Here is a 21,130-nt window from a genome sequence, read left to right as displayed (position 1 = left end):
AAGCGGGGATCTCTGGTAAGTGTTTTAACTCTACCGGGCTAACTTAGACAGAGCTTATACTACGCCAGTTTTCTCGTAAATTGGTGTTGGCGTTTTGTTTTCTAGGCGATTGTCACAAAAACGCCTTTCTAGTGAAGTCATGGCTGCATTAAAAAAAAATCCTTTTTCTTTCTCTTTTAAGAAGGAGGAAGCAGCGGGAAGGGTAGGTTGAACAGCTTAAGTGGATGTTCGTCATCCGGGTGAACTCCAATTTCCTTATTGTGATACCTGAGAAACGCATAAATTTTCCCATTAAGGAAGCGTTGAATCGATTTGAATGATGTTTGTTTGGGTTATTACCGAGAAATTTTAACCCTACCGCGAGCAGGTATTTAATTTAGGGCTTCAAAGTCTTTACAAAAATTGCCCACATTTGGTTAGGTAAAAAAAAAAAAAAAGCGGAAGCATTAAGTTCCGCAAACTGGACATTTCTAGCGAAACATCTTGCTGTTTTGTAAAGTGAACGTGTTAGTTAATCTGAAGACAAAAATACGATATGCGACCTAACAGTTTGGCAACGGCTATACACAAGCCTACTGCACAGATTTAGGATTCCTGTGTTTCAGATTGTTGCTTTGATCTTTTACGGCGAAGCTGTTAAGGGCTAGTTCCCTCAAGATCGTATCCATGTGTAGACACAAAACTCCCCATAAGTCGGCCGATCACGAAGATAGTGCGATGCCGGGACAACCCGCGGCGAAGGTGCAGTTCGCCATTAAGGGGCCCACATACACAGCCTCGCTGGTCATCCTTCTTTACAGAGTGCAAGGGCACAGAATTTTCTTTTCCTTGCGTTCGTATGTTGGCACATATCAAGTTACCTTTTCTTTTCTCTTCAGAATGGCAAACAGCTGTGCCATCCACCCTCCCTCCCTTGCCCCGCAATAGCATAAGATGGCAATAGCATATGTTGCAAAGCTTTGTTTCGCAGGTACAGTTAATATAAGAAAGATTTTTCTTTTAATAAATGTTTGCTGAACTTCTGAAACCCTAAATTCTTCTGGGATTGTGATGGCGTGTGCATAACTAAGAAATACGTTGTTTTGACATAAGCAGCAATCGTTACTATCCGTTGCCGTTGCAAATCTTGCGGTTCATGTCCCGTCAAACTACGAAGTGTGGCGGTCTTCTGTTAATTATTTTCTTCCATTTCTTTCCTTTACAATACATTCTTGCGTTTCTTTGATTTTGGAAGGCCCGACCCAACTGCGCTCGAGATGTCGTTTCTGTACTGAAATCGTACTACAGAAATCATAGACCGGCCGCAGTTCCTGGTGCAGATAAATTTGTGCGTTACCTGCATTCTCGCCCCGCACAAGGCTTGAATCTCCGTGCAAAACCCAATCTGGTTGCCTTCACGCCTTGCTGTGCACATCACCGCCAATAAGAACTCTTTCCTTCCGATTCTCTTTGTCCCAGTGTACCTTGGCACGCTAGAGAGGTCAAACACCAGCCTGCATCTCTGTCATTTCTCAACTGAAATTCTGTTACTCATTTCTACCCTGGCCAGACCGGGAAGCGGCGCACTGCTGGAATGCCGGTCACGTCGCCTTCCTACGGAGGGATCCAGAGTTGTGGTGGAGTCAGCCAAGGTGGCCATAGCAGCTTGGCGGGGGAGATCGGGTCACCGTACGCGCCGCCCATTTCTACGGGTGTCCACTCGCCATGCCAGCGCCCTCTTGCGCGACGAGCCGGACGTGAAGACGTAGACAACACACTCGAAGGCGAACCGGATGGGGCCACCGACAATATGGGCACGCGATCCATGGCCAACATGACTGTGAGGTAATGTGTACGCAATTTGTCACCGAGCGTGTTCGGGGTCACTTGTCTTCTCTATTGTCGGACACAGTAGCAGCAAGTTACCCTACGACAAGGGAACCAGTTCAAACATTGAGCTTCGGGATCATTGTGTTCCCTGCGTGAGCAGCGCACTCCGATTCTACGTGTAGTGGTAATTTTCTTCGATGCAATGTTTTCATTATTTCTTTACTGGAATAAAAAAATGACGGCTAAACAATGCATTCAGTAGAATATAGATTACAAGATCTTATGGTGTTACGTGGAATATTCGTATCACCCAAACTTCGTATCGAGCAGAATAAAATGTACATGAAAAGCAAAAACGCATCCATGGGCACTCTTTCGCTACACACAGGGAGGAGGTCCTACACAGCTTCAATTTCACCTTTTTTTTTTTATTTGAACCGTGCAAATGCCCACAATTCACGCACGCTGAACAGATTTGCAAGCGGTTCCATTATCCTTTCGCAAGGGCGTTATCAAGAAAACCTCCTATACTGCTGCTCCATCACCTAAATAAGTTAAGCTCTAGTTCAGGTTAATTCACAGTGTGGCGTGCTGCTGCCCACAGCGGCTTTCACTTGCTGCGCGGTCTAAGTCGCGCGTCAACGAGCGTGCGTAATCTAGAACTTTAGGTGAAGCTGACAGAATTAGGCTAAATACACTGGCTACGCGTGAGCTTTCTTCATTTCACATTGAGAGCGCACATAACGCGTACTACAGAGCGGGTCCACCGCCTACCACTATCAAGGCCCTACGCGTATGCGTGTGCCCTCGGACGTCTCTCGTTGCTACTTCTTTAAAAAAAATGCGAACAGCTTGGATTGCAATGGCAGTGTCCGCGAAGCGTACGCGCCTTTTGAGGCTGGATATTTCAATGGGTTGTGCGGTGCCGACGCGAATGCGTGGCAACAGAGATGAGTCGTGCGAATCCGCACTGCAAAAGACAAACTTAACTTCATAACGTGTCTCTAGTCCAGTACTCATTCGCAAGTTAGGAATGGAGCTGAACGCGTTTGTTTCCGTAGCCCGTTTAAAACGACGAGCACGAGTGCCGCAGTAGCCGATGTTAGCGATAAGAAGCCGCGTACAACGTAGAAATGTGCATACCGAAAGCGAGATTCGATATACGAAAACCATATTTGATGGTGAGAGGATTACCTGGTCGAAGATGTGGGCTCTTAGAAAATTCGATTGGCCAAGGTGGTACAACGCCAGGGGCGCATAAAGCAGCGACAGTTATGAGCTACAAAATGAGTTAAATATGTCGAACTGCAAGACTTTTTTTACGATGCAGATGATTCTTGCATCATGGAGAGTAGGGGGTACCTTAAGTATGGTCCCGTGCATGTGCTCAAGTAATGTGCGCATCCTTGTGATCTTTCGATTACCGGCCGCCATAGATGAAAAGAAGCAGCGCTAACAAAATAATTACGAAGGTTTTTTTTAAGTGTTCTTTATAACAGTATTCTCGATTCCTTAAGCTTACAGGGATTCGATTCCTTGAATGCGCAACAGATAACTAATTACATCAATTTTCATTTTGACACATTTTTAAATGGGAACCAAATGGAACGTGGAGCCGGGCGTACTTACGACGCTTCCTCTTTACATCACAAAAGGTGTGAAGTTGGTAGTCGCGTAGCTTCACCGTCCACTCACACGCGGTAGGTCAGCCTAGTGCAGCGATAAAAGGTCACACCAATTGAAAATCGTGTCTGTCCTGTCAAGAACTGATAAGGAGAGAGCGGACCTCCGCTTTATGATAGTGCACATTGTGATAGCGTGATAGGCTACACGCGTTCCGAATGCGGAGAACATAGTGAATTAAAAAACAACTTCAGGCATCACGTCACGGGCTTTTGTTTCGGCGAAAATGGGCATAACGTGGATATTGGCCAATGCACCACGTCAATGCAACATGACATTACCACCATCTTTGACTTCCATGACGAAATGGGCAGTCCTGATGATGCGCTTGTGGCCCGATACCAAGTCGCACTTTGCGCCTACTTTAAAGTTGAACTTGTTAAGAGGATACAATGAGGATAAAACGAAATATTACATTCGGAGTTCTCAAGAGCGGAAAAAAAGTCAAGCGAACGTTCTGAAACAGAAGACATTTAGATTATTAGCAAAGTAAAGCATGTTGGCGAAACTTAACTAACCATTCTACTGTACAGAATATCAAGGGAATACGCAACAATACAAATTCGCAGCAAGAATTACACAAATTGTGATAACTCTATAGAAATGCAAGGTACTACTAAGTTTTGGCCAGCAACTTACGTAATCGGAAACTTTAACAATGCCGCCAATTTAAAAAAGCATTGGAAAGCAATCTTGTAAACACGCCTTATAGCCACAGGGTTCCCCGTTAAAGGCTGACATAATTTTTTTGCGCTTTCGATGAATGAATTCACCCACCTGGGTTAAAAAGTTAGACGCTAATAATGCAAGCAAATCAAGGCATCAAAATTGCAGCCCTACATTAAGGGCATCAAACACCCGTGGTGCGCGGGGTCCTTTTCTTAAAGCAACAAGATCGAAACCAAAAGATAAAGCTAAGCTGCTGTCCCATGAAGTTCACTGAAGCTGAAGTTTTCGCGCACCGTACAGGGCTACCACCAAAAGGGAGCACTCAGAGATGCCCTTATCGGTGACTGAGGAAGTGCCCAGGGAAGAGCACCCACACGGGGAACAGGGCGTCCAGCCGGCACTCGTCGTGCTGGGGGCCATGGCGTCGGCTTGCCTGGCCATCAGCCTGCTCACCCTGCTGGCGCGCCTTGCTGCGCCGGCGCAGAGACCGCGCCGCGGCGTATGCCTGACGCGGGCCTGCGTGGCGCTCAACGACATGCTGGTGGCCGCGTCCAACGCCAGCGTCGACCCCTGCGACGACTTCTACGAGCACGTGTGCGGCCGCTGGACGGAGCCGGCCTCCGTGTACGAGAAGCACCTCAGCCTCTTCGTCGACAAAGTAAGACGGCGCCTATATTTGTCGTGCTTTTACGAACGCTAAGCGCCGCCTGATGGGGAGACTTCAAATAAAACCGCGTTGTTGCCCTCGCTCCTACTAATAGCTTCTCAAAAAAAAATTATTCAGATCTGTTCATTTGCTCATGATATATTCAATATTATTGCGATAGCAATTATGTGGACACTCCAGGCGCATTTTTGTTGCCGTCGCCGTCGCCGTGATGTTCGTATGTAAAGTCAGAGGGCGATAACACCCTCGCCGTGCGTCGCATGCTGTATGTGCGATTGAAAGTACGCGAAGAAAGCCGATGGTCGCGGCTCAATGTGGCGCGCGGGAAGGAGAAAGCGGTTAGCAAACTGGCCCGCACCTTCAGTCTCGCGAATGGTCGTGGCGGGATGGGAGGTAGGGATGGAGTGGGGGCGGCGTTGTGCTAGGGAAGCAAGCGACCGTGCGCAAGGGGAACGGACAATCGCGGCTCAGTCTCGCGTGCCATATACGGAGGAAAGTGGGGAGACAGCGCGTGAGGGAAGGGGAGCGGCTTTGGCTCCGTCAACAAGTACGTACTTTGCACGGCCACGCGCGGTTGCGTGCGCCTTATCTTGAAAGGTATCTGCAGACGGCTCGTACTTTTGTGCTCGTTGTGTTGCAGCCGCTCTTGCGGTGAAGCCATAGTGCGCACTAAGGGTACTACGCTCGCTGCTGCTGTGCGCTTGCTCACACCAGCGCTTTTACAGTGAGTGTCCGCGCTCATCGAGTGTGATTTGTTCAGGTCTGCTTGTGCGCGTTGACACCGTGCTTGTTCAGTTAGTAAGTGAATGTTTCCAAGTTTATACGGTCAATAAAACTAATATACTTAATTCGTGTAGATGTCTACTAATTTGCTATCGCAATTGATGCTCCGCCTTTCGTGCGAAACTGCGACTTTTGTTTATTCCATGGGAAAACCTGTTGTTATTGCAGAGAAATTAAATGAGACAGCCGAATGGGCGAATCTAGCCTTTTTTTTTTCTTTGAAATAGAAGATGATGGAAGATGAAGCCAAGATATCAGGATTCACAGAATAATGGCACGAAAGGAGAAAGCATTAGGGAAGAGGAGTGTTGCAGCAAGCTCAGTTAAGCTCCTAAATGATGTCACAGTAAACTTTCTCTCGTAATCTATGCTGCAGTCCTTTTTTTGCTACGCTCTAAAGTAAGCACTGCTGTAGGTTCGAGAGTGGCAAGAGAAATTGAGGAATATTTTCTGCGATATTGTGGCTCCCTTGCCCATACAGCGATGTAATTGGCGACTGTGTCGCCTTCAATCCGCAATTGTATAAGCCCTGGTAACGTAAGCATGCTGCTTTGTTTAAAACTAGGTAATCGACGTTCTGGTGCGAGCCAGGATGAACAACCCAATAAGGAACCCCACGCAACAGGCCGCCATGCTTCTGCAGAGCTGTTTAGCCATTGTCGAGGACAGCAGGAACGAAGTGGGTGCCTTCAGGAGCAGGCTCACTAAGCTGGGCGTCACGTGGCCGCACGTCAACAGCAAGAGCGAAGAGCTCACCGTAACGGCCGCGAGGGTGTTCGAGGCGTTTCGGATCTCGCCGCTGCTTACCATCCGCAAGAGTCAAACCAAGGCGGGCGAAGTGTCGCTCCTCATCGAGCCTGGCGATGCACTGCCAAGCTGGTTCAAGATGCGGGCACTGCTGTTACAAGAAGGCACATACCGCACCTATTACGAACAGGCTGCAGCACTCTACGACAGCAACGCTACACCTACGATGAGTTTCCAGGATTTCAGCGAGTTAGAAAGTTTGCTCATTCCGGCATTGACGTCCGCTGACCGCAGTGATGCCGAAGTTTTCGAACTAGACTCTACAGAGCGCCTCAGTTACTACCTAGAGCCTGACAGGTTCGCGCGCCTGCAAGCTTTTCTGAAATATGGTCTGGGACTGCCGTCATCGACGAGGGTGCGAGTGCGCTCTGCGGACTACATGAAACGTCTTCAGGGCTTAGCGAAGCACATTGGTGAACAGCGCTTGGAGTTCTACCTGGGCTGGTGCGTGGTGCAGGCCATGTGGCGATTCGTCAGCAAACCATTCTCGCAGCTTTGGCATCAAAGCGTACGCTCCGCCCTGGACACTGTCGTCGAGCGACCCAGCCACGCAGACTGCATCGAGTTGACCGAGTCGCTGCTGGGCTGGACTGTGTACGCAGAGTTCTCGAGGACCCACGTGGAAGCCAAAGCGCTGGACGACGTCGATGAGATAGCGCGCACCATCGCTGCCGTCTTCATCAACGAAGTAAAACGCGGTCGGTGGTCCTATATCGCCGACCACATTTCCTTCGCCAAGCGGGACTTCGAGGACGTTCTCTTCCACGGCAAACGGTTCAACGAGCAAGTACTCAGTAACGTGTTCGACACGGTCGCCATGAACGTTTCGTTGCTGCAGAACTGGATGGCCGTTGCGAAGGCGAACGCACGCATGCCGGATGAAGAGTGGCGGGAGGTGTCCTCCAGCTACATGAGGCAGCTCCGCGAGTCCAACGGCTACGCGTTCTTCGACTCCCAGAGGTCGGCTGTTCGCATCCCTCCGCTCTTCCCCATGCTGCCCCTGTACGACCACGACTCTACGGTGGCGGCCAAGTACGGAGCCATCGGCACGGTGCTGGGGGCGGCCGCCGTACGACTCTTCGTGAGCCGCCTGCCCCACAACTCGGTCGCCCGCACGAAGATCGAAGAGAGGCTCGCTTGCTTCGCTGTACCCCGCGCTTCGCCCGCGGCCCAGTCACGAGTCAACCAGCACGCATATCTGGCCGCTGCGGTCGACCTCGTCTGGGACGCCTTCGCGTCGGCAGACGCTCAGGCGTCAGTGGAGGCTGGAGACCTCAGCAACTACACCAGCGACGTGACGTTTTTCATGGTGATGTGCCACCTCCTGTGCAGCGTGCGCGCGTCACTCTTGGTCGAGTTCAGCTGCAACCAGGTCGTCAAAAACAGCCGCGCATTCGCGCGAGTCTTCAACTGCGAAATTGGCAGGCCTATGAACCCTGCGAAAAAGTGCAATTTTTTCTCGTACGCGTGAGGCGACTTTACGATTAGTAATTGTGTTCCTTGCAAAGACAAGAATTCGTACCAACTCTCTTTGTTATGTTTGCCTTGAGTGCAGCTAGCATTCAATTGGCACCCATAGAGCATCATTACAACTTCGCTGCCTAAGGGTGCAGTATATGTACGTAGCAGCACTGACGATGAAACGTGTGCGCCATGGCACCTAACGTGAGCTTTAATGTTTGTTTGGCCTCTAATAATGCTGCAAAATGTGATTTTAATGGCTCGGTCTGCGCTCGCTGGTCCCCCAGAAAAATATAATCCTCATGGAGCGTTTCATTCTTGTGAATGTATGGGGGGGCAAGAGACAAAAAAGAACGCACTTGCTTCGAAACCATGAGGTACGCAGCCTATATTGTAACAAAAGGAACTCTGCCCAAGTTGTGCCGGTAGTAGTACACCATGCTGTTCGCAAGTTTCCTTCTGCATGCTTGTTACAATAGTTGTACAATGCTTTAATCTGTATTCGAACGGTTGTTAACACTGAAGGTCGGTTATACCGAGCAGGTCAATGCCAGTAATTTGCGTAAAAGTTGAATTCCCGTGTATTGTTGTGGAGACCGAGAAAGCGAACGATGACGCCCGACTGAAGAACTTTTGAAGATCTTTACGGAAGTGACTTGTAGATTGTGCGCTGTTGATTCCATGACGCGTGTCTCGGAAGAGACATCCTAATCCTAAGTGACTTCCTCCGCGTTTCCAAAGCCATCGCTTCTTTCCGGAAATCGTGGCCAGCGGAAATCTAATTCCTGGGTGGCCACAACGCTAGGGATAAACAACGCGAGCTTTGGCGGCGTCCTCACCGACAGTGATGTTCTACCGTCAACAACCGACAGCACGGACGGTGCCGTCCCAATCCGCTAAGCTTCCTTTCTCCATACGAAAGACATCAATTTAGACCAATTTCGTTATTACAGGGGGCTTTCAATCCCCTCCCTTTTCGATTTTGTGAAAAGCAGAGTGTCCTTCAGCTGCTGGCGAAACATGACATCCGGAGCACAACAATGGCAGTGGTCTGCCGAATGCTCTCGCTACTTGTATATTTGTAAATATGAGTTTGTATATAAAGAAATAATAAGTTATTACTGACTTCGCGACAGCGTCGGCATTGTATTCGCATACACAGTTGTAGGTGGAGCATAGGACTCTTGTTTTGCCCCGTGTGCCTTTATTTTAATTTTGCAGCAAGAACTCTTGCCGATGTTTTTCGTGGTGAGAGGCACTTTGTTCAGGAGTTTGGCTTTTGTACCCAAAATGACCGGGTTTGGGTTAAATTCCCACAGCACCTACAGGAGATGCACAAGGAGTGCTGAGGAAGACGGAGTGAAAGCTTCTATAAAGCAGCTTGACCAGCCCCAGCTCTCATCAAGAAAGACAGTCGCACTACATAGCACGACATTACAGCGCTGTTAAGATGAAATTTCACGCCTGCACCCTTTTTACTTGCTCGGCGGATGGAAGTCGTCGCCAATTTGTGTCTCAGGCGTATTAAGAAGAGGAGCCCCTCGTCGTCATTTTATGATCAATTCTACTGCTTCTATGACAAGTTGCGTTATGCCTGCTGAATGCCTTACCACACTTGGTGTCGCGTCTTCAGGGTCATGAGTGTGGATCGTGTCTCGTAGTTTACTTCCTGGTCTCAGGAGCGAGCTCAACCGTTGCAAGGGCCAGGCACTCGTCAAGTGTGCTTAGTCATCTACGGCTCGCACACATGTTATGCGGCCATTGTTCCTTTATGTGAACGAGGTGGGAGTTCCGAGGAGGCAGTTCCGACGCTTTGACGTCTGGAAAGTGTCTACTGAATTAATCAAAATGAAGCTAGTTAGACTGGCTCTACTGTAACGCTGTTTACATTGAAAGACGTAAAACCATGGGAATGGCGTTTTACTTGTCTCGACCTTATAATTCGCTCTCTTCTACGCACTCGCGTAGTTGATTGCGACGTAAAAACTGCCAAGAGTTGAATAAGGAATCGTTATAGTTCTGTATAAATGCTCTGGCTCTCCAAGACGCTTGGGGAAACAAGGAAATGTGCTTTAAAGACCGTGGTATATCTGTTAAACCAAGACGCTGCCATACTGAGAGTATGTGTACGATATTCTCGTCAAACTAAAGCGGTTGTCAACTTTGTAACTTATGAATGATGAAAGAAATTGAAATTTAGGCATGAAAATAAGCTCCTATATCCTCTATGTCAGAATGGAACTGTACTAAAATTTTCGCGCTCTTGCTTCTGGAGACCAAGTTTCTGGAGCCCAGAAACTTGGACTCCAATCTTTTTACTTTCTAGCCGTGTTTACTGCCCTGTCGAGTTAAGTTTAAAATATGCACAAACAAAAGTTCCTTGCGCGTTCTCGCAATCCATCATGCATCGCGCTTGATTTCTGAGGAAGTCATGGAGCGTTAACGCAAAATACACTGTACACACTGTTCACGCAAGATTTATGGTACTGCAAAAAATGCAGTTTGAAAAGCACTTCCGGATTTGCTATCGAGGTAAACTTCGATTGCTGTGTCTCCAAGTGGGTAAACTACTCGAAACGCAGAGAAAGAGGAAAATGCACACATCTATTTCAGTAGGTAGACATAGAATATTCGCATCGTTTTTTCTTCTCTCTCTCTTCTTACTGCTGCTCGCTTACTCTGACGCATAAATGACTCTTGAGGCTTCCTCGCCGTAATGCGTCCTCGCCGATTACTTTTATTTTTCACCAATTTCACATTTCACGAGCACGCGCCATACTCTGGTCTACCTTTTTACAAGTTTCATTCTTTCTTTTTTTTTTTGCAGTATGCGCTGTACTGCTCCTTTGTGCAGTGTCACAAACAAATGGCGCGTTAGCAATATTCTAGTAATGAAACGTGGGAAGCACATAGGCCGAAAAAGCATGCTTGCAAATTTTTTTTTAGTAGACGGCGGTGTATACTAGTTTAAAACAAAGGCAAAAACGAAATGAAGGCATTTAATTCGCACTCTGAAGAGCGATAGTAAAAGCACGTACGACTGATCTTACTCTTTATTAAAAATTCATTCGCTCACAAATTATTTATTCGATGAGCCTTCTTTGAAATTTTGAAAATCCATTCACTGGGTATACGATGGAGCATTACTAATGTGCTTTGCGAAATTTCTCGTCGTTTAAGCTGTGAATTACCTGGGCATATAAAAAAATTGAAAACGCGCATAAAAAATTCGTTACAATTCGCACATTTTTATTGGTTCTACGTTCGGAATATAAGAGCTGCAAAACTTTTCTGTGCGAATTGTGCTAGGTCAACGTTTTTGAGAATCCTCGCCGCAGTACTAACAAGTAGCGCTGTCGCCTATACTGTCTGAAAGAGTAAGCTGTGTTCGCATAGCCGCCCCTCACGCAACATGCACCATACTCGTACTAGAATATCTCAGAACGCCCATTCAGCTATGCGTGTGGCTTTTTACTTTGTGAATATAAGTTGGCAATGGTGTAGGCAAGTGGCGACATCTGCAATCATGGAACCACATGTCCCAGCTTCGATCACGTTCTGCTTTACTGGTGGATGCGTAGCTTAAGACGCAATTACCTTTTATTCGCAGCTTATTTCGCACGTTTATTATCTTCCTACGAGTGAACACACATTTCGTGCTGGTACACCGGTAGGCGCCTCGAAAAAGCTGACGTATTCGTGAAAGCTTTGAGTGAAAGATGAAGTTAACATTATTATTATCATCGTCGTATAAGCATCAGCAACAGTCTATATCCACTGCTGGAAGAAAGCCTCCCATTACCCCTCTCTTGCTCCAGCTGGCATCCCATGCCTGCAACTTTTCTAATTTCATCACACCACCCTAGTTCTACGCCGTGCATAACCCAGGCTTCACTTTCGTTGGCCCCAATTCTCTAACAGACCAGCGGTTCTTAAGGCTTGCGCATCACATGTCCTGCCTAACTTCTCTCCGCAATGTCAACAAGGATTGCACCTACTGCCGTTTGCTCTGTAATCCCCACAGCGGTCTTCCTGTCCGTTAATCTTAAGTGTCTAATTTTGTAATTCAGCCATTTCTCGCGTGGTCCGAAACTTCTTCTCAAGCTTCTTGGTTCACCTCTAAGTTTCTCCTACATCATCATCATCATCATCAGCCTGGTTATGCCCACTGCAGGGCAAAGGCCTCTCCCATACTTCTCCAACTACCCCGGTCATGTACTAATTGTGGCCATGTTGTCCCTGCAAACTTCTTAATCTCATCCGCCCACCTAACTTTCTGCCGCCCTCTGCTACGCTTTCCTTCCCTTGGAATCCATTCCGTAACTCTTAATGACCATCGGTTATCTTCCCGCCTCATTACGTGTCCTGCCCATGCCCATATACATGCATATACACATATATGCTACATTTACATTCTCCTACATATACATGCATAAAGGTAGAATGGAATGATTGTACGCTTTACTTTTTAATAATAGCAGTAAACTGCTTGTCATAACTTGGTAATGCCTACCCCATGCGCCCCAGCACATGTGGATTGTTCTGTCAATCTGTTTCTGATGATCTCTGGCCCCTCGGACTTATTCGCCAGGATAAACGTTCTCCTGCACATGTATGTTTCAGGGCCACACTGCCAATCACAAATTCTCCTTCTCTTACTAGACTGGATATAATAGACTAAACTAAGACTAGATTAACCTGATGATGGGTTGCGTAGCGTTTGAGAAGACTAGATTAACATGATGATGGGTTGCGTAGCGTTTGAGATATCCTTCCTTGGCCATATCAAGGCTGAGAAGAAATGTTTCAGCTCACTTTGTGAAAAAAAATATCACAAGAAAAATGTTCGTGGGTGTTTCTTTCCGTAAAATGTCACAAAGAATTTACGTAAAGGTGTCCAATTATTCCTACCGCTGGTGCAAGCGAAGTTGGCCGACCGGTGTCTCGCGTATACTACCCGTTTGCTACAATGGAGACTGCTGCAGCAAGCACTCATGCTTTGTCATGTCGGTGTGTTAGTACTGCTGCTACACGCGGTAGGATTTCGCGCGCCACTCTTCGCGCGACGTGTACCCGCTCGACTACGGCCGCACGAGACGGGCGTGTGAGTGAGCGAGAGGCACGCACGAAATTCGGCGTCCCTGCATGTATGTACGCTCGGACAATTTCGGGTCAACGTGAGGACATACGAAACGTGCTTGCGCGACGCTTCCTTCGTTTTGCATGAACGTTGTCAATAAAAGCAAGTCACCGCCACTTACAGAAAGAAAAGAACCGCGTGCCGCCCACTGACGTACGGATCCGAGGACAGCCGCCGATCGAGGCAGTAGGCCTATGTTTCGATGGTCGCCGCTTCTGACGCCGCTTGCGATGCGACCGCGTCAGTAGAGCGCTTATTTTTCCCAACAAAGTTATTTTTGCGTGAGTTGGTCGTGCTACATTTATTAGCGTTGCTTTCTACATACCGTGGGTGCGAAGAACAAACATGTAAACCGGGCGCGCCGCCTCGCTGAGATGGTCGGCATGCGCTATGCGCTTGCGAGGCAATTTGCCTTCTATTGCGGCTTTCGATAACGCCATTTTTTTAGCAGTGGGCGCTGCTTTGCAGAAGAGGCACACTTTGAACATAACTTCACTCTGTTGGATCCTATTTCGTGGCAGAAGCAAGTCACAGTCGATTTTTTCGCCTCTGTGAACGGCGATTAGATGCCAATGGCGCGGCTGTGCTGCTGGACCGGCGAATAACTGGCGCACCGCCTGCGTCGGCTCCATTGCTGATCTCACGCAATCTGCCCGAGTTGTACAGCGTCTGATGCAACCGCCAAGTCCTGTCACAACTTGGAAATTGGTTGGGTGCAGTCGTGTGCGCGAAATTGACACAAGATCGGTCGCCGAAACACATACTGGGTGTTTCAGCGAACGCTTTCAAACAGTTTTCAAGACTGCCTGTTGCAGGTAGAACGATTCTAGTCCATGAACTAGTCTATTCGAAGCAGCGATCATTAACAAAAATCGAAAGGCATGATCGATAAATCAACAAACATTCACTAATTTGGTTTTAACTGATTACCTTATGAAACGTATTGCAATATACAAATTCTAGCCGGCCAGTTAGCAAGGCGTATCCATCCAGCAAGGCGAACATCAGTTTTGCGATATCATTACACGAAGTTTTCGCACATACGCATGGCGTTTCAGTTACTTTTTTACTTCAGTACATAAGTACATATTACGACGTTTTGTTAAGAAAGTAAGTGGAACTACAATGCATTTTTACCGCAGATTTCACGACCCATATATTGTAAATGGTGTCATCCGCACAATTCTTTTGAACTATATGCCTTGCACTCTCACCAGCTACAATTTGTGAATTGCAAAATATCTGCCGTAAGGTAATTGGTTAGAAACATAATTGCTCGTTGTTTGTTAATTAGTTGACGATGCATTTCCATTTCTTGGCGCAAGTAATGCCCACCTATTCGATTTTTTTTAATATATGGGGTTTTACGAGCCGAAACCACTTTCTGATTACGAGGCACGCCGTAGTGGGGGACTCTGGAAATTTAGACCACCTGCGGTTCTTTAACGTGCACCTAAATCTTAACTACACGGGTGTTTTCGCATTTCCCCCCATTGAAATGCGGCCGCCGCGGCCGGAATCCGTTCCCGCGACCTTGTGCTCAGCAACCCAACACCATAGCCACTGAGCAACCACGGCGGGTCTTTTCAAGTAGACTAGCTCATGGACTAGAATTGTGATATCTGCCACAGGCAATTAAAAAAATATCAAAGTGTTGGCGGAAAGACCCATGGGTCTCTTGCGAGCAGCTGACTAATCCATAATGGAAGCGAGGAAGTGGCGTCCTTTCACGTTCCGAGCAGATATCTCGATCTGTGACGTCGACAATATACGCGTAGCCTGCAGAACATCACGGATGTTTGTAAATTGTGATGTATTTAAACATCACAGTTTAAATTCGTCTTTATGAGCCTGTCCATTTTATTTCTTCAGTTTCTTTGGCTAACCGAAAAGGAGTAGCCGGTATTACCTACAACGTCTCTCCTGCACTTACACTCATACTAAAGTCATTTATACTAGAACGGGTAGTATACATCGTGCTCTTTTATGCATGTAGGTATGTTGGCTACGTATTCAGATAACATCGTTTGCTTATGAGTATTGATACTATAGTAAGTACTTTAGCGACACAACCTGAAAATGCCTAAGCGAATTTCACGCCCCGAGAAAATAATCTGCAACAATAGCCTAAGGGCGAGTTGGTTTGTGTTCATGGTGTAAATTCCAAGCATGCCTCTGGAAATCGCTTGTCCTCTTGCAATCCTTCTTCCTTTGTCATTTTTACGTTTCTTTCCGCACGTCAGTGCTTCGCGCTGCAGAAATTTACAGCATGAAGGTAATCTTTACTTGCATTTATGACACCGAAGGTCTGCTGGCAAATATATTGCGACGATCTCCGCGCGGACAGGTCCTGTCAGTGTACTGCAAAATATAAAAAATGAGAATGAAAAACACTCTTATAGAATGAGTGCTTTTATTTTTCTTTGCTTTCTTTTAAAGAGTGGCGTACGTACTCGGCTTTTACACGTTTACCGACTGACTGCACTTGTATTAGCATTAGTTCTTTCCAGAGATTTGGAACGCGGATGGCTTATTATTGTTCATCCGCACCGATGCCTTCGCGACAGAGACTGCCATATTGCAAAAAATACTAAGTTACGCTGGGGAAGGCTGCTCGAGAGAGGGTGACAATATTCCTGGAATTTAGATTGCGTCGGGAATGTCACGCGCAGCGGTTTTTCATTTTTTACATTTCACATATTGAATACGCGAAACAGTGTTCATGCCCCACAGTTCTCGCGCCTGTCTCGTTCATTGGTTTTTGGCCAGGTGGATTACACAGCCTGCCATACAAATTGGTTTGTGTTCTTTGTGGAATTGTGTACTCACGTCTTTCAATTTTCTTACGGGCCAGCCGTCGCCTATTAGGCATGCAGGTTTGTATTGCATCTGAACGCTACTGAGCTTTTGTTGATTTCTTTTTTTTAAAAAAACGTGACAAGCTCAACAGCATTCTCTCTTAACGTCAAGCTTTGGAGAAATGATTTCTGGTAAATTCTTCTTACAAATCAGCAAGGAACGCAATAAACATGCTTGATATTTATTAAAGATATAACAGGGAACACCAGATGCGACATAAAAAAAAATAACTTGCATAAAGTGCAACATTATCTAGAATACCTGAGAAAGCATGTCTTGTGGCTGAATTAATCTTGTTTTCTTGCTGACGTTTCTTTTTGTTTTCGTTTTTTTACTAAGCAAGTCATGCAGGAAGGAATTAGTTCTATTTTTTTAGAAGTACAGTATGTAGACACTGCTGTCTTTTTCTGCTTCCATATAACCCTGCGTACTCCTCAGAACGTCAGGCTCAGTCAGATGATTCCAAATATTGAAATTCTGCTCTTTCCATACAAATTACCAAATTCATAAGAGTGCTTCTAGGCAAGAAACAACGTAGCTTAACCTATTCTGCCTTATAATAAATGCAGATGTACAGCTCCTCGAACAGAATATGACATTCTAGACGACATAATGAGATGCCATCTGGTACGCGAAAAATAACTAAACCAGTAAGCATAGATGTTGATATAAAGCAACCAAGAGAATTCATATAGCAAACTGGTTCCAATGTAACATAAAGTACAATTTTCTGATCATACCAATACGTGTGCACGTTCAGATTGTGTGCGCTTAAAATATGCGGAACTGCGAGCTCGTGAAGGAAGCGTATTTGTCATCTCGTGTGCATAATTGTGTGCTACAATCCAAGATCATGCATAATAATTCCACTGATTTAAAAGAAGCGAACTTGAATCAGGATTCTTGACGACGCTGACATCTTCGGCAATCCTTCATTCTTTATGTTGTAAAATGAACTTTCTTCGTCTGCTTGTGATCATTTCGCTGATCATACACTAACAATAGCAGCGATTACAATTATACCTCGTGCAATAGGTACGAGCTATTCACATTTAGAGTTCAATCAAAATAATTGTGATGAATCTTCTTTATTAAAGGAGAGGGAAGGGGCACCCCTTTACAATGCGCTCAGCTTGCCTTACTTATTTTGAAGTGTCAGCTCACAAGTACTTCGTTCCTTCGCCTGACATTTCTTCGTCCTATTATCGCATTTTCTCGCCATTTTCTTTGCTTTCTCTCGCGATATTCATAGTATTCGTCTAAGTTGAAACATTTGAAGTTTGCGTGCTGAGCTCATGAACGTAGTCGTTATTTGCTTCAACCCAAAGCGCGTCTGCTGCAGTTCTGTAACATGTAAACAAGTTTACCAGGAACGTTGGAGGTGCAGGCGAACGCGTGATCGCGTTCGAAAAATGTCATAATTTGGTGATTTCGCACACCAGAAAGCACCCCAAAGGACGCTTTCTGATACGGATATTCAGAGATTAACGGGCACTGAAAATAGAAATAAACAAGGGTCACGTTAGTGCGGCCCATAACTCATTCACAGTTTTCATTTTCACGTTCATCAATATAATTTTATCTATACATAGCTTGCCTGGCCCTTACGTCAACATACAATAATTATGCAATCATCTATACTGTCATATAGTTAAGGCTCAGTGAGCTGAACTGGCTGCTCGTTTCACGTGCGTTGTCTTCTCTCCGCTGGTGTTTGAACTCGGAGGTCGCTAATTTGAAGTGTCAGACACGCGTTTGAAGCGACAGGCAGTCCCAAGCGTTCGATCTCCTAACCATTACTTCGTGTAGTTATCTAATAGTTTACTATCGCTACCATGGCTTCGCCTTTCGGGCGAAACTGCGACTTCTTTATTATTATTTTCTTTTCTTATCATCCCTCGTGGCGCCTAGCTAATAACGGTAACCCATGGAACGTAAGAACCAATGACAAAGGCCCAGAATAACTCAGAATGAAAACAAACTCTTACAAAATGCGTTTCCTTTGTCAGTGTCAACAACATTGCTGAGAGTTCTCGAGAATTTATACCGGCTAGATGTCATTACGACATACGAAATTAAGGTGCAGGAACGTTCTTTTCATCTTTTCGCGCCACTTAGCAGTTGCTGCAGCCGTAATTTGTATATCCTACTTCGTGCTCACCTTTGACTGCCTTTGCTAAGCAGAAAATGAAATTGCATTAAAGAAACAGCGATAAAGATCACCCATAAAAACAGGTACTTGTGCGTGTGATACCTCGGCGTAGTCACATGGTTCGCGTTTTTTAAAGCTTTATAGAGCTTAAAGCCCTAATTAACACTTATGAAACGAAACAAGCCCCCAAAAAAGTTATTCGTACAATTATATTGAAAGCATGTATTCTCTGGCATAATTACATTGGTACATTAATCATTGCTCGATATGACCATGCGCTTTACATTGCTTCTTCCTTCGGGGGTCTGCTCAGCTAATTGGTTCTACTGGATGAGAACCTTGAGTGTCCTCGGAGCGGGCCTTCTTCAGTGTGGCAGGATGTACTTAGTATTTTCTTTGCTGAAGAGTGCTCCAGCAGCACCGCTTTGAATAAGTGAGCACACTCTTGTGCAATCGTGAGTGCTGTGTTAAGTAATGACGCCTGTGTCCCTTCGCGAAGTTTCTGTTTTTTTTTTTTTTTTTTTTTTTAGAATACGCCACCTCCACACTCACTACACTATGACGAGTAAAGGAACTCGCCAAGACGAATTATGGGGAAGACGTGAACGCCGATATTGATAGTTTGTACCACTTAAACATAAATATTACAAGAGATAAAGAATATTATTACAACACATTGCTACCATACCTTGTTAAGCGGTCTCCGGAGAAAAGCTGGAAGGCTGTGGGTCCAAGTGCGTGTACTTATGACATGTTCTTTATATGTAGTAAATGTGTGTGAGATGAAAACATAGTGTGCTCTGCCTTTAATAGCCATTTCAGAAATGTATTTACAAGGAATAATATCCGTGTTGTAGACCGATAGCTTCCATCACTGAAATTGGTATTTCTGAGCAAGGTATCCCAAATTTATTGATGGAGCTTGACACGAAGTCACCAGCACCAGATTATATCACAAATTCTTTCTTAAAAGGTTCTGCAGAGGGGAGAGCGAAATACCTGCTCATTCAATTGTATAACATAGTTACAAGGTACGTCAGCGTGAGAACAGCTAGAATAAAACGTCTAAATACAAGAACAGACAAAATATGAATTTAAAAACTACCGTCCAATTTCATAAACAATAACATCTGAAAGCGTTAAGAGCATACATAGTGGCTTTGGCACGTAAAACCTCATAATCTAATCTAATCTAAGAGCATACATAGCGAGTGGAACTTTAATGGCAGACAGGTGGAGAAGTCGGCCTGCGTGGAATTCCTGCGGCCTGTTATTCCACGCTATATATGGAGGTGCTTTAGGAGAGTGACAGAGATAGGATGTGAAGAAGAAGGAAGGTCGTGTGATTAAGTTCATGATGAGAGCGGCACATTGTACTGTTTCTGTGCAACATGTACGTGCTTGATTCATGGCGTCGAGTCTGATATATCGTAGACGGGAAGTCTGCAACAGCCTGCAATGTTTCCGGGCCGGTCAGTGTCACTGGCGTATTTAAAACAGGAGTAGTAACTTCAGGTCACTGATAATCTGCCGCCGCATGGTCTTGATCAGTGTCCGATACGAATGTCTCGGCGCACTGTCATCGTCGTTGTGACATTGCGTGGTCCGCGACAGCGGCGGCTAGCCTGGCCACGCTTCTAGTCTTGGCTTGCGTTGCTCGCTTGGTGCAGTGTATCTGGAGTATTGACCGCGACCCGTTCAATCATTTCGTGCTGGACCTGCGCTGCTGAAACCATTGTAGCTCTTGTTTATTCATGCAGCTTGTTTAAAATTGAGAACGGGACCGCTTCCTCCTATGGTTCACCGACGCTTCCACCTCCTTGTGTGACATGCTGGACTGGTGCAATATTGTGAGATACTTTTTTTAAGTTTGAGGGCAACAAGCGAGAATATTCGAGCAATGAAATGTTATCCATACTAGTGAAGAAGTACCTGTCAGTCGCATCGGGCCCTACACCACGTTCCCCTGACTACGAAGGCTCCGACAACCCTGAGCTCGACGCAGAATTCGGGATTGAGGAGATCAGGCAGGCGCTCCATGCCCTCAACGGCAGATCGGCTCCGGGTCCGGACAAGATCACAAGCAAAGCTCTACGGAACCTGGACGAGAAGTCCATCGAATACCTAACGGACATCATTAACCAAACATGGAGCAGCGGTAAAGTCCCGGAAATGTGGAAATCGGCCAACACCATTCTCATCCCCAAGCCAGGCAAGCCGCCCAGCCTCGATAACCTCCGCCCAATTTCGCTCACATCGTGCGTGGGGAAGGTTGCTGAGCACGCAATCCTAAACAGGCTTTCACGCTACCTGGAGGACCACGACATTTACCCACACAACATGATTGGCTTCAGGGTCGGACTCTCGACGCAGGACGCGATGAAGCTCATCAAGCACCACATTATTGACTGTAATACGCGGGACACGAGAGCCATACTAGGTCTAGATTTGGAAAAGGCCTTCGATAACGTTCTTCACTCGTTCGTTTTGAACACAATCTCGAGTCTTAACCTGGGGAAGCACTTTCATTCCTACACGAGATCTTTCCTGTCAAACAGAGAAGCCACCCTTAAGATCGGGGACCTGACTTCAGACATGATCAAGCTGGGGTCTAAGGGGACGCCACAAGGGGCAGTCATATCCCCAACCCTCTTTAACCTCGTCATGATTGGACTATCCAGGACACTCTCTGCTATCGATGGTATCAGTCATACCATATACGCAGACGACGTTACCATCTGGTGTACGGGAGGTAATGACGGACAGGTAGAGACGGCCCTGCAAGAGGCGATTGATGCTACCGAGAGATACCTTGAGTCCACGGGCCTTCGGTGCTCACCGCACAAGTCGGAACTGCTACTTTATCGGCCTAAGCGCAGAGGCCCGAAACCAAAGGGGTGGAAACCACTCGCCGAATGCGACATAAAACTGCGCACAAACGACTGAGGATATATTCCGAGGGTGGATGCTATCCGGATTCTCGGCATGATGGTAGAGTCGAATGGTTCAAACAACCAGACAGTGTTGCGACTCACTAAGAAGACGGACAATGCCATCAGACTAATCAGAAGAGTGGCCAACCGGCAGCAAGGCCTCGGAG

The 21,130-nt window shown here is 46.4% G+C and overlaps 1 protein-coding gene across 1 annotated transcript in view; it reads left to right on the top strand.

Annotated features, from left to right (window-relative positions):
• Nucleotides 1-21,130, top strand: part of LOC140214061 (uncharacterized) — a 134,821-nt gene that overhangs the window by 89,664 nt on the left and 24,027 nt on the right. Inside the window, exons 3-4 of the mRNA XM_072285327.1 lie at nucleotides 1,550-1,824; nucleotides 4,462-4,819. Of these exons, the coding sequence (XP_072141428.1) occupies nucleotides 1,550-1,824; nucleotides 4,462-4,819 (633 nt within the window). The remainder of the gene's footprint in view (nucleotides 1-1,549; nucleotides 1,825-4,461; nucleotides 4,820-21,130) is intronic.

Source organism: Dermacentor andersoni, chromosome 11 (assembly GCF_023375885.2).
Source record: "Dermacentor andersoni chromosome 11, qqDerAnde1_hic_scaffold, whole genome shotgun sequence".
NCBI lineage: Eukaryota > Metazoa > Arthropoda > Arachnida > Ixodida > Ixodidae > Dermacentor > Dermacentor andersoni.
This window is presented reverse-complemented; position numbering and strand designations above follow the sequence as displayed.